Here is a 12,680-nt window from a genome sequence, read left to right on the forward strand (position 1 = left end):
CATTAATTAAATAATTTGTATTTAAGGCTTTCACCAATCAGTGGGGTCTCTAAGAGCTTTACAGGAAGTAAAACGATTTTAAATTACGTAAATCAAGAGATAAACAAATGTACTACATTAGACTGTGTTCATGTATTATTATTATTATTAAGTACGTTAGTGATTTACTAGAAAGTAAAAGGTCTTGATTGTTTTGTCTGCACTAAGAATGTATCTGGGCACATTTTAATAGTATGATACTTTTTCCTATCTTGTGCAGTTACACATGCTTTTTGTGCTTTGCCTTTTTATTTTGCCACGTCGCTCCGTTTAAAAGATCACACCCGTCGAGTGCGACGCCTCTGCATATCAAACCCTCATTACTACCTCTCTTATTCAGATACTCAAGCCGGGAATCACTTTCTCTTTGTCCGAAAAAAGAAAACACTGGTTTGTTTGTTGCAAAATGCTCCCAGGTCCCCTTATCTTTTTTTTTAATTTATTTTTTATCCGTGCCTCCAAGATGGCACTAAGGTGCAATTAGGCAGCGCGTGCCTGCCGAAGTTAATGCTTCACCTTTTGGTCGCCCGTAGTGATGAATATGCATGAGGCGGCTTGCAGAAACACACAATCCCATTCTCCCATCTGGAGTTCGCTGGAAGGTTGCCTCTGAAGATGAGCGGATCATCTGGCAGAATAAACACTGGGAACTGGCTGGATGGAAAAGGATGTGTGTGTATTTGGGTCATATTACTGTGGTGCTCCAATGTTCTCATGTTTGACAAACGACGGTCAATTTTCAAACTGAAGAGCTTTTCTAAACAAACAGCAGAAATTAAATACGAGCAATTAACTATTTCACTTGTTCTTCGGTGACACTTTGACCTTTTTGTTTTTCCCCCGCACAGAAATATCTCACTGCTTGCGTTTAGTCGTTACATTTTCAATAGGATTAAGTGTTTAAAAGCCAGGTGAATTTACCAGATGCCTATTTGTAGCGCGTGTCATGACAGTGGAGAAAAAAATCATTTAGAAATACTGTTTCAATGACACTGACTTTATTTTTATTATATATCCAAAATAATCCAGACTTGAGGTTGTGGATGGAGGGATTGGCCGTTAATAAAGACCTTCTATCTTTTGTTAATCAAACGTGCCTCATGATGTCCTGAGTGTACATCTGTTACAATGAAACCCGTTTGTCAGAACAGAGGTCGAAGCAGGAAGTCGTTTGAGATCGTTTTTGTTCTAATAAAAGTGCCACAGCAAGCATGGACTCACTGTGTGTGTGTCCAACGTGGAATATCTTCCTAGCAACTGGTAGTGTCATACATTTGGTAGGAGGGTGAACTGGGACAGTTTCAGTGGCCCTGACTTCACCACCAGTAGAAAATCAACCACCGCCACCCCATCATCATCATCATCATCATCTTCCAAGAAGTCAGCCCTCAGGAGGACAGCTTTGAGGCATTAAAGAAGTTTGCTTTTTGTCTCAGTTTGGTTGCGCCTACAAGCTAAACGTTACAGAGGATGTATTGGCATGTTACCACGAGAACGTCAGCATACAAACGCCTGAGTTCAGGTGGAGTAGCGAACGGCCATCTATCTGTAGGTGTGCCAACACGAGCAGCTCGTCTCATGAGTTGAGCCGAACCGACAGATCCACTGGCTACAGGCCGCTGACGGTTAACCTTTTGGAAGACTTGGTAAAGACGCCCAAAAATAATAATTGTTATTGCATGCATGAATACATTCAGCAGTTAAAACCGGTTTGAGGGAAGCTTTACTTTACATTATCCAACCGAGATTTACCCACATGTTCGGGGCTTCCGCCTCGTGTCCACACAGTGGAACCCATCACCAGCCGGTGGGAGAGTAAAATGAGTGAAATCCTTCTTCATCCATACGGCTGCACTCTGAAGCAAACGTCTTCCTCCGCAGGCTAATGCTGCCATCAAGTGGTTGGCTTTGTGCTGAATATCAACACACTGGAAACATTCATGTTTGCTTCGGTTCAGAAATGACAACAATTTACACACGTTTTCTTTGAAGTGTATATTTAAAGATGGCCGAACAGAACAATGTAGAAATGTAAACTTTGAAGGTGAGGGAGGGATTTCATCAAACTAAAACGGTGTTAAGGACAGACGTCACTGAGCTACTACGAAACCAGTCAAACTCAGTGGAGGAAGGAACCGCCCTGCCGCTCCTAATGGACACCAAATGAAAACGCAAGAGGGCAACGAACTGTACATCACATTAAGGCTTGGTCTGAACCCTCCCCTCTCTTGACAAATGAGAAATCAGGAGGACGTGATTCAGCTTTAGGCGCATGTGTGACTGAATAACAATGTGGCAAATCTGAAATGGTGACAAGTTTCAGAGAAGATCAAAGAAAAGAAAAAAAGCAATTCAGACTTTTTTTTTTTTTTTTTAAGTGTAAAGAAAAGAAACAGGTGATACAAATAAGTCACTGTTCTGTGAGATGCGACATAGTACGGCTGTGTGATGTGGTCGTCTCTGTCACTCACTTGATAAAAAATAAAACAGAAAAGTTACAGAAGCGTGCACATACAGAAACACCTGTAGTGTTTAGAACATCTGGAGGACCCAGACGGACGAAGAACAGTGCAGTGCCCATAGAACAGGAGGTCAAAGGTTACGGCTCATCGGAGCTGTGTCCCAAATGCATACGAGCTACTAGAACTGAAACAATCAGATGAGTCGATAAAAATTGATCATTAGTCAACTTTAATTATTCAATTTTAATAGTTGATTATTAATTTTTCAAAGCAGAAATACCAAAAATTGACTACTTTTTTTTTTTAAGTGAATATTTGCTCAGCATCTTCTAAATGAAACTAAATATCTGTTACTTTGTGTCAACTTTGAACGGCTGGGAAGTCTTTTACTGAATTATTTTCCTTTTTTGTGATACTTTAATGAATAAAAGGAAATAAATCAACAGAAATTATGGTTCGCAATACTACGGCTGTGTATATCAATATTATCAAGGATACACTATACATTAGAGTATTCTTTTAGTTTAGTAGTTTTTTTTTTCCATGGGCAGAGGAGGAAATACATCACATCTAGTATGCTTATTAGAGTTGAAATTATTAGTCGATTGACAGAAAATTAAATATCACAATATCGTCAAGATCCCGCCCAGAGATCCGCTATGAACTTGAGGTGTGGAGTTTCAAAGACGTGGCCGTTTACCAGATATGGAGTGTCTACTTGTGAGATTTTATTGGGGTGCATCATGGGAAATGTAGGATTCAGGATCGTGTCATGTTATTTTATTAAGCAAAAACGCTACCTATTCACTTGTTCCAGCTTCTTCTAGCTGCTTTACTTTTTTTTTTAACAGTGTAAATGTTATATTTATCAGTTTTAAACCTTTAGTCAGGCAAAACAAAATGTTTAGTAGTAACCTTGGGCTCTGGGAAACTGACATTCAAAACTACTTATTGAAAGAGTGTGATTTTAAAATTATAAAAGTAATCCCTAGGTGCAGCCCTACTGCTTACTGACATATTTGAGTCTGTGGTGAAGTCGACAGTGTGACTTAACCACAGACTCAATACCTTTTAAGACTTGTCCTAAATGCAGTATGGAATTAGGACACAGCTCTAAAGTACATTAAAGATGGTCGTTGGTCTACCGTTGTCCCAGACAAAGATGGAAGTTTCTACTTTTTCTCGCCTCAGTTGTCTCATCGAGTCTCAGTGCTTGAGTACCAACTACCCCCCCGTCCCAGTTCAGCAGTCGGACCTTCGGATGTCTTGACAATCCCTAGTTTCCAAAGCCTCAGTCTGGTCGAGGCTCCCAACCCGCAGCATTGATACATGAGCTGAACTAAAAGCAAAGTTATCGAGGCGATGGTGACCAGATGAGGCACTAGGCTCTGCACGCCGAACTAGAGAGCTCCCCCTGCAGGAAGGGAGGCCTAATTTATTATCACTACTTTTTACACACCTTTGCTTGCTTTTCTGTCTTTAAACCCCTAGCAGCAGAAATGTACAATCTATGCAATTTATGAAAGGGGGGCAGGGAATTGTAAAAATTCACATTCATACTTCCAACAAAATCCCAAGCCCCTCTGTACAAGAATTATTGCAGTCACTGATCTATTTGCTGCCATACAAAAAAAAAAAAATGGAACAAAACAATCACAAAGAAATTAAGAGAACTGACAACTGCATATTTAAAAATCACCACAATAAACCAATATATTATCATCCTTTACATAGCATATTTACATATTAGGCCAATTAGTTTTTTTTCTAAAGATTTTTGTTGAAAAAGAAGGTCAGGGAGCAAGGCAGACAAAGGAGAGGATGATGATAAAAAGGTTAATTTTACAGATGTGGCTAGACGGTGGCGTTCCTCCATACCGCATACGGTCCTCTGTACACGCGTCAGGAACAAGTCCTCAGCCTCACTCTCAGTAATGAGTTCACATGTGCCGTGGAGCAAGGTCAATGGGTCTTTGGTGCAAATGTCCCTAGTCTTTTCTCTCTCTCTCTCTCTCTCTCTCTCTCTCTCTCTCTCTCTCTCTCTCTCTCTCTCTCTCTCTCTCTCTCTCTCTCTCTCTCTCTCTCTCTCTCTTCTCTTCCCCCCCCACCCCACCCCACTCCCACCCTCCTTCACCTCCTAACACCCCCGATCCCCGCACTGATAAGCAGTTAATTAAACGTACCACAAAAATTAATCGACGCCGAACCAAGCAGAGCAGCCCTATGCCTCGCCACACATTCAAGTACAAAGTAAAACAAACAAAAAAGAGAAACAACAACCTAGAAAACAGAAGAAAAAAGATTAAGCAAGACAAAGGTCCTCAGGATAAAACGGTTCTGGAGCTAGCCAGATATGACACTTCCTCAACACACGAGGGCGCTCTAATGAGACGCGCTTGAGACCAAGTGCCAGATAAACGGCCCCTGTGTTCTTCTTCATTGGTTGTTAGAGGTTTCTTTGCAGGTGTTTGTTTTGCTAGAAGAGTTCATCGTCGTCATTATTTTTTTTGTAGCTTCTTGCCTTTCCTCAGGGCGAGCTTGTTCTTGATGTGTCCTCGCTTCCTCTTGGCCGTCTGGTTAAAGCAACAGGAAAAGAACAAAAAATGTATTCTCTAAAATCATTTTCATCTTGAATTTAAAGGATGTAATTGGCTTTAAATGACTTGTGGCAACACATAATCTACTCATATGATCTAATGACTATAATGACTGAATATGATGAATTTAATGTCACAGAAATGGTTGACTTTCAGAGCCACTCAGCTTCGATATACAGAGACATAAAAATAAGACTGAGACGTGCAATACTAGTCTTAAAACCTTATATTGGAGCATATACTCTGGTTTATTAGCAAAGAAGAGTCGTTCATCATCATCGAGTCATTTAAATTAAATTATTCGTGCAGTCACTTAGCCCTGCTGGTTACAGCCTCTGTTTATTATACCAAACGTTTTTTGTCTTAATTTATGTAAAACATAGCCCTGTACTACGAGGCAGCGTCACATTCATTTTTCACATAAATTAAACTTTCTGAAACTGGAAGGTCAAATCAATGCTGTTTATATATCAATATATAAAACAATAAAACGGGGTGGATCTCGGTACCTTTTTGGAGGTGTACTTCTGCTTGGGCACTATACTGCGAAGCTTGTGGTCCAGCGGCTCCCTGTTGTCCAGGTTCTTGACCTTGTAGATCCTCACCAGCCAGTGCTCAGAGGTGAACGCCTCCTCCAGGTGCTTGAACGAGATATCCTTGTTGCCGATCTCGGCGTTGCGCGTTCGGTCGAAGCCAGGAGGCGTCCGGAAGTCCAGCTGGGAGACGGATAAGGTTGTCTTGGTTAAAGCGCTGTGTGGAGAGGTTTGTTTGGAGAGGTTGCTCCTTATCCAAATAAGACAAAGGGTGTCGTGTTTTTTTAATACATTTATAAAGCAACCCGAGCTAAATTTGTAGTTTGTGATATTGTTCTATAACAATTAAATTGACTTGATGTGCAAAAAGCTTTGTTTGAAATTGTTTCTGATATTTTGGGAGATAAACAGAGTTGCATGAAAGGATTGACAGCAGGAGGAAACAGCGAGACTATTACTCTCCGTCTAGGTAACAAAGTCTAAAGTAGTCTGACAAACTGTCATAACTACATTTTGATGTATACACAGATTAAAGAAATAATTGTGAGCTTTGGACCGAAGCAGGTGAGCCGTTTCGCCTTGTTCCCAATCTTTATGCAAAGCTGAGCAATTAAAACTTCGTACTCAGACATGAACAAACTAAATTATAAAAGAAAAATCAAAGTTTGGCCCTTTGATTACAGTGCAGCATCTATCCTTTGGCAAATATGTATGAACCGATCACAATCTCTCGTTCCTAATATTCTACTCCTTCACTGTGTCCTTCCCACATTTGATCTGCCCTCGTCACCTCTACTCTCACAGCTACGCTCCCTTTCTACTAAACCTCTGCAGACTCCGCTCTCACTCTCCCTTTGTGCATCACGTCCTCATGTACAGGTCACCGTGGCATCTCGTGTACGCCTCAAGGCTGCTTCAGAGGACATACTAAAATAGTATTAGTCACAATGGTTTAGTCCCTCACCGTGAATTCACTAACGCTGTTCATCTTGTCACTCAAATGTCAAGAATAGAGATATCAATGGGTTGGCTTTTGGAGAGATCCTTTTCATTACATACTTTCTATTTGGTACTGTATTATGCATTGTCAGCATGATCCTTTAATCTCCACTCGCCACTACAAACTGTATCCTCCACTTATTGTCTTCTCCCCGATGTCATTTGAGCCCGTTTCCCCTTGTCGCATCCTGTTTTCACAAACCTAATCCACCCTCCCTACTCTCTCTTCCTCCCTCCTGTCCTCCTCCTACGTATGAGCCTCAGTCCCTCCATCTTTTCCCCCCTCCAAGCAGCGCTGTGAGGCTGTCTGTGTCTACGCATGGCGGCTGCATTGATTCTCCCATCTCTGCTGAGCTGTTGGCCGGGCCTCGTCTACAGCGGGGATGTAAGCACCTGGCAAGAAGGATCCCTCTCATCTCCTCTGCTACCTGCCAGAAGTAGCCGTGCAACATTTGAAAGATTCTGCCCTCCATCCTTTATGCCCCCCCCATCCTCCTCTCCGATCCTCCGGAGCTCCCCAAGGCATCTCCTTAAATCCTCTTCCGCCTGTCTGTCAGCCAACTGTGCTTTTAAGATACAGGAGCAAGAAGATTTACACCTTTGGTGGCAACAGCAGCTTGTTATTCTCTGGTAAAGCTGCATACAATATAGTAACAGTACTTTTTTTTACTTCTTCGGAGATGGCAGCCGCTCGTTACTTTCTGATCTTTGCCCAAAGCTGGAACTCATTATTTAGAGTATTTATTTATTCCCGGTAGCCTTGACCTGACCAGGAAAAAAATATGCACAGTAAAGCGAAAGAAATCTCTCCTCACCTGCATTTCACCAAATCGGTAGTAGGACATCTTGTACATAAGGCAGTTGAGCAGAGTCGGTGAACCGGCCTTATCCACTCTGAACTCTCCCTGAGGGGTGAAGTAGTCGCTCTCCTAAAGAAGACAAGGATGAGATTATGGGAGGATGAGATGGGGAAGTAATTTAGTAGAACTCACTGACTGGAGATGACAACAGGGGGAAACTATTGTCCCACACTAGTTAAAAAATGACTTACTTTAAACATCAAATAATAGCATGTGAAACAAACAAGCTATATACGGTGTTATTAGAGATCTTTAAGAGGTGCTGTGAGGCAGATTCTGTGACACTGACAGAGCCATGCCAGCCGGTTCCACTTGTTCCCGTCTTTATGCCGAGCTAAGAGAACCATTCGATGACTGTAGCTTCACATTTGCTTGACAGACATGAGAGCTACATCAATCTCCTCAACTCTAGTCAAGAAAGTGAAATAAGTGTATTTCTCAAACTGTTAAATAATTACCCAAACTTTAAGAACTTAAACAATTACCTGAACTTTAAGTGCCCTGGTTACAGCCGACTTGCTCTAGTAAGATTTCTTAAATGCAATCAAGACGCCCGGTTCTGTAATCTGGGTTCTGGATTAGATAAACATGGCCTCCTTGGCTAGATTTCTCCTGAAGAACACAGATTTGTTGACCATGAATGTTTTTGGTCAGCTTTTTACTTCTTTGAGCACAAAAAAGGACTTCAGGAGTCCGGCTAACACCTCAGATACTACGGCTACGTTATCCTCAGCTCAGATACAGCTGACAGTTGGGAACATTGACAAGATTTCCTGGAGAATAACTGCAGTGACGGGCAGGTCTCACACTCACCCTGATGTCCTTTGGGTGCTCTCCCTCTGCTATCCGCACCATCCAGAGGAACTTGTTTATATCGTCTCCCGAGTAGCCGATTACTCCTCCGAAGATAATCAGCACGTAGTCCACATCCAGAGACCTCATGATCGTGTAGGCTGCGCTCTCGTTGGAAGACATGGCTTTCCCCACCTGGAAACAGCCGCGCAGAATGACAAGTCAAACTTTAATTGGCGTTTCCTCTGTTTCACAAGACACGATACTTCAGTACAGAAGTGGCAACAGGAATTCTTAAACAGACATCCATCTTGTATCTTGTATCTGTGTAATTACAAATCCTGTGGACAGATGCTGAAGCGACAACAGGCAGCAGGTAGAAAGCAAGAGAGAACAAAGCTAGGGGGCTTTTACAGACTTAACTAAAAGACAAAAAAAACGTTCCTCTACATTTGGCAGCAGAAAACAGGAAATATACATAAATCAAACCCACAGAATCTGACAGCAATTAACTGAAATCCCCCTACAGTGTAAATTCAATAGAAAAAGTTTAAGAAGACAATATTATCCGGCTGGTTGGAAGAAGCGGGTTTATACTATGTGGCAATTATGCAAAATATTCACTGACTAGCTTGCTATTCATCCAATAACTGCTAGAATAATTATTGTGTTTCTCTGTATCTGCATGGATCAAAACAGGAAGAGAGCAGAAGGCTAAAATAGACAGAAGTCTCACCAGTGCTATATGACTGTTGTTCCACGTGTTATTATCGACTAGCGTGGTCCGGTTGGCCATGCCGGCTATCTGGTAACCGTAGTCCCACCACGACATGACGCGGACGTGCTCGTCTGTGTTCTGCCTCAGCCAGTAGTAGGCCTCCCGGAAGTCATCCAGGATGTTGCGTGTCCTAACAAGGAAAGCAAGGTTGACAGATAACGGTGTTGACAGGCGTATCGCTGCAGAGGCTAATAATGTTTCCGTTAAGAGACTTTGAACCAGAAGGGCAACAACAACTGAAAATACACCATCCGAGCATAATAAACAGGGGGTTAAAAAACACATGTCCTGAATGTACCTCGAGGAGCAAAAAGCAGACACATATACTATGATTACCTTCCATATAACTAATTGGTTGCTTGGATTTGTGTGTGTGTGTGTGTGTGTGTGTGTGTGCTATGCGTGTGTGTATTTGTTCGAGAGTAAAGAGCAGAGTGGCGGCTATGCTCCTCCCAGCAGCATAGCTAAAACCATTGTCTGAGAGCCGCCGTGGTGCCATTAATATATGTATGAGGACTTGCATCAACCATTAAGTCTTGGAATTCAATATTTCCTCCCTAATGCTTAAAGAGAATAATTATGCCTGTAAAGAATCTCAAGAGAATATCTCGGCTTTGTTAGGTGACTTCTGTAGCAACAATAAGTTAAGCAATCGGATTAAATAGGTGCACATATCAATATTTCCACAAACCTCCTATGAAATATTCATGCGCTCCCTCTATCCTGCTGCTCTGTGTGTTCGTGCACACGCACACCAGCGTCGGAAATACACAGTGGCAAAGGGCAAAACTGCCCCCAAGAAATATAAATTTGCCCCCGATATCACATTACGATTATTTAATGAACGTGACCCGGTCCAGTTACCAATGTTTTGGATTTCCGCCTTGATGTTGTGTGAGCGCGAGGAAAACAACATTTAAAAAATGGAGCGCTCCTTGATCAGACCTGTGACTGCGAGTGTAGGAGAAATGAGGATCAGCCAACACAGTCTCCGTCACCATCTCAGGCAACACGCCATCGCCTACGGGGAATGATAACTACTAATAATTATTTTTAAATTATTTCGTTTGCTTTCGCTAGCTAACGTTAGTTACTGGCCGCCCAGCCTTTCTAAGATTGGAGTGAGACACGGAGAAAAGGTGATGTTGTGATCTTCGCAATAAAACATCTTTGATGTGACGTGTCACGTCTTGGCCAATCAGCGTTAAGATGTCTACAGCGTCCCTCCAACATTTATCTTTTCACTCCAAGTTGAAGTTACCGGCGATACGAACGAATGTAACTCGCCATCCATGTTGTGTGTCGTAATATCTTTGTTACGTTACCCCATTAAATCTTTACCAACCTGTTTTTTTTTTTTTAATGGAAAGCTGGTCGTACCTTAACGTGATGAAACATGCCGTCTGGTTCAGTTCATACTTAATACAATCAAACTGCAGGTTGCGTTTTGTTTTTGTTCTTTGTTTTGTCTGTCCTATCTGTATTTCCTGTACTAGGGAGGTACAACGTGATTAAGGCAACAAAGAAATCAATAAATGTAATTTTGAATTATAAAAAGAAAAAGTTAGAATTGTTAATAATTGATTAAAACATTTTTATAACAATAAATAACCACAAAGAAATAAGAATACAATTGAATAGGATTGTCTGATTTATGTTTTCTGTTTGTTTTTTTGTTAAAAAAATCTAATAAAAACACTTTGAATCTGTAGACTACTGCCTAAAAGTCTTATTATTGCCATTTGATGACAATTGCTCATATACGGTAAGCCTAAATAAGTATATTTATCATTTTGAACAAAGGTTAAATGTTATTTCACAAGTTTCAAAAAGTGCCCCCAATTTTTTTTTAAATGCCCCTGGAATTCACACACAGACACACACGTGTGTTCATTTGCATAAAAGGGTGAGCAACCCATTCTTCAGCATTATGAAATATTACTTGAAACTTTGCTTGGCTCCTCACCAGCTAACTTCCGTGTGTGTGTGTGTGTGTGTTTGTGCGTGTAGATGCGTACCCGTCGTTGTTGTATGAGGCCAGCACCACACTGGGACTGGAGTAGGCGTTGCTGGTGACCCAGGTGCAGTGGACGGCGAACATCATCAGCAGCATCAGCATCAGCATGGTGACGATGGACTTGATGTTCGGACCCAGACCCTCCTCCGCCTTCTCCTGCTCAGACACATGTTTGCGCACCTTGCCGGCCTGCGGGGGGAGACAAACACTCTTGTGACGGACAGGAAAAAAGAAAGAAAAAGACTGCAGGGTTCCCAGGAGATGAATTATTGAGTGGATTAAATCATTGAATGAACTAATTGGGCAACGTATCTTACGTCATCCTGAAGTTTTCTCTACTGTTTGATGCGTCACTAAGGATTGTTATATGAACCTCGGGATGAGTTAATCATTTTACACGAGCAGCAGAGAATTGTTATGGCTATAAAAAGTCTGGAGGGAAAGGAATCTGCATACTGTGAAATTCTTTCCTTCTCTAGCCCCTCCAATTACTTGCTCTGACACATAAACGGAGGCTAAAAGTGTGCGACGACTGATGTGGATAACACTATGCACTTGGTACTGTGAACAGCAAAACAAACTGTTACAGACACCAATTCTACTGAGAGAGACGTACTGGCTGATATCTTTAATCATATTTGTGATTGTTTACATTTTTTTTGTGCCATAGTTATTTGTTTTTATGTCTTTCTAATAATACTTTTAGTCTCAAAACTCTAATCTTAATGATGCAAACATTTCTGACCTCAAAACCTTTGCAGAACCATAATTGTATACACTTGCATAGTTTATATCAGCCTGCAGACTTCTAATCCTCCATTATTGGCACATTACTACTGTTGTTTTAACAACCATCAGCAGAAATGTTTCTCGCAATTTGTATCACATTGTGTAAAATGTGTATACAGCAACGCGTCCAAGTTTATCCAAAATGTCCATCACGGCATTTTCTTTTTCCCACCAGCGCAGGGCAGCAACGATGTGTAACAAGCCCTGTCACCATAAACAGACATTGATGTCTTGATGCCTAAAAACTGCCTTAAATGTGTCATTTTTCAAGCATCTGTTAATTTCACAAAATTGTGAGACAAGCTAAAATGTTATATGTCAGCAACACTTCTAAAAGTCGGCTATTTGTGGGCACCGCGTGAAATAATGCGATTAAGGGGTGGACTGGAATAGATTAAGACAGCAGTCGGATCAACACCAAGTGAGACGGCTCAAATTATGAGCAGCATCACACAGCTGCAGGTGAATCACAGCTAAACTGGTGGCGAGTGACAGAAGCTGACAAACATGCAAACCATGAATGCAAAAGGTCTGTAAAGCAAATCATGTTTTCCTATTTAATGCACATTTCTACAATCATTCGGTCCCGTCTCGACCTTGTCATAAAGATTCCCAGAATTCCTCTTGTCGTCCTCGTCGCTGCTGTCTTCAGCGGGTTGTTTCTCCTTCTTCGTGTCATCCCCCATGTAATGCTCAAAGACGCTGGAGAAAGCCACGGCAGACAGCATGCACACCACCGGCGTCAGCGTCAGCATCAGACGCACCATCACACCGGCAAAATAGACCGCGCTGATGGCATACAGGGCCACTGGAA

The 12,680-nt window shown here is 41.7% G+C and overlaps 1 protein-coding gene across 1 annotated transcript in view; it reads right to left on the bottom strand.

Annotated features, from left to right (window-relative positions):
• Positions 1 to 4,659: 4,659 nt before the first annotated feature.
• Positions 4,660 to 12,680, bottom strand: part of LOC306749060 (dolichyl-diphosphooligosaccharide--protein glycosyltransferase subunit STT3B) — a 77,481-nt gene continuing 69,460 nt past the window's right edge. Inside the window, exons 10-16 of the mRNA XM_079232304.1 lie at positions 12,463 to 12,674; positions 11,079 to 11,266; positions 9,019 to 9,190; positions 8,304 to 8,477; positions 7,446 to 7,559; positions 5,608 to 5,814; positions 4,660 to 5,074 (exon numbers count right to left, since the gene is read on the bottom strand). Of these exons, the coding sequence (XP_079088430.1) occupies positions 5,000 to 5,074; positions 5,608 to 5,814; positions 7,446 to 7,559; positions 8,304 to 8,477; positions 9,019 to 9,190; positions 11,079 to 11,266; positions 12,463 to 12,674 (1,142 nt within the window). The 3' untranslated portion in view covers positions 4,660 to 4,999. The remainder of the gene's footprint in view (positions 5,075 to 5,607; positions 5,815 to 7,445; positions 7,560 to 8,303; positions 8,478 to 9,018; positions 9,191 to 11,078; positions 11,267 to 12,462; positions 12,675 to 12,680) is intronic.

Source organism: Taurulus bubalis (assembly GCF_910589615.1).
Source record: "Taurulus bubalis genome assembly, chromosome: 16".
In the NCBI taxonomy this organism is placed as follows: domain Eukaryota; kingdom Metazoa; phylum Chordata; class Actinopteri; order Perciformes; family Cottidae; genus Taurulus; species Taurulus bubalis.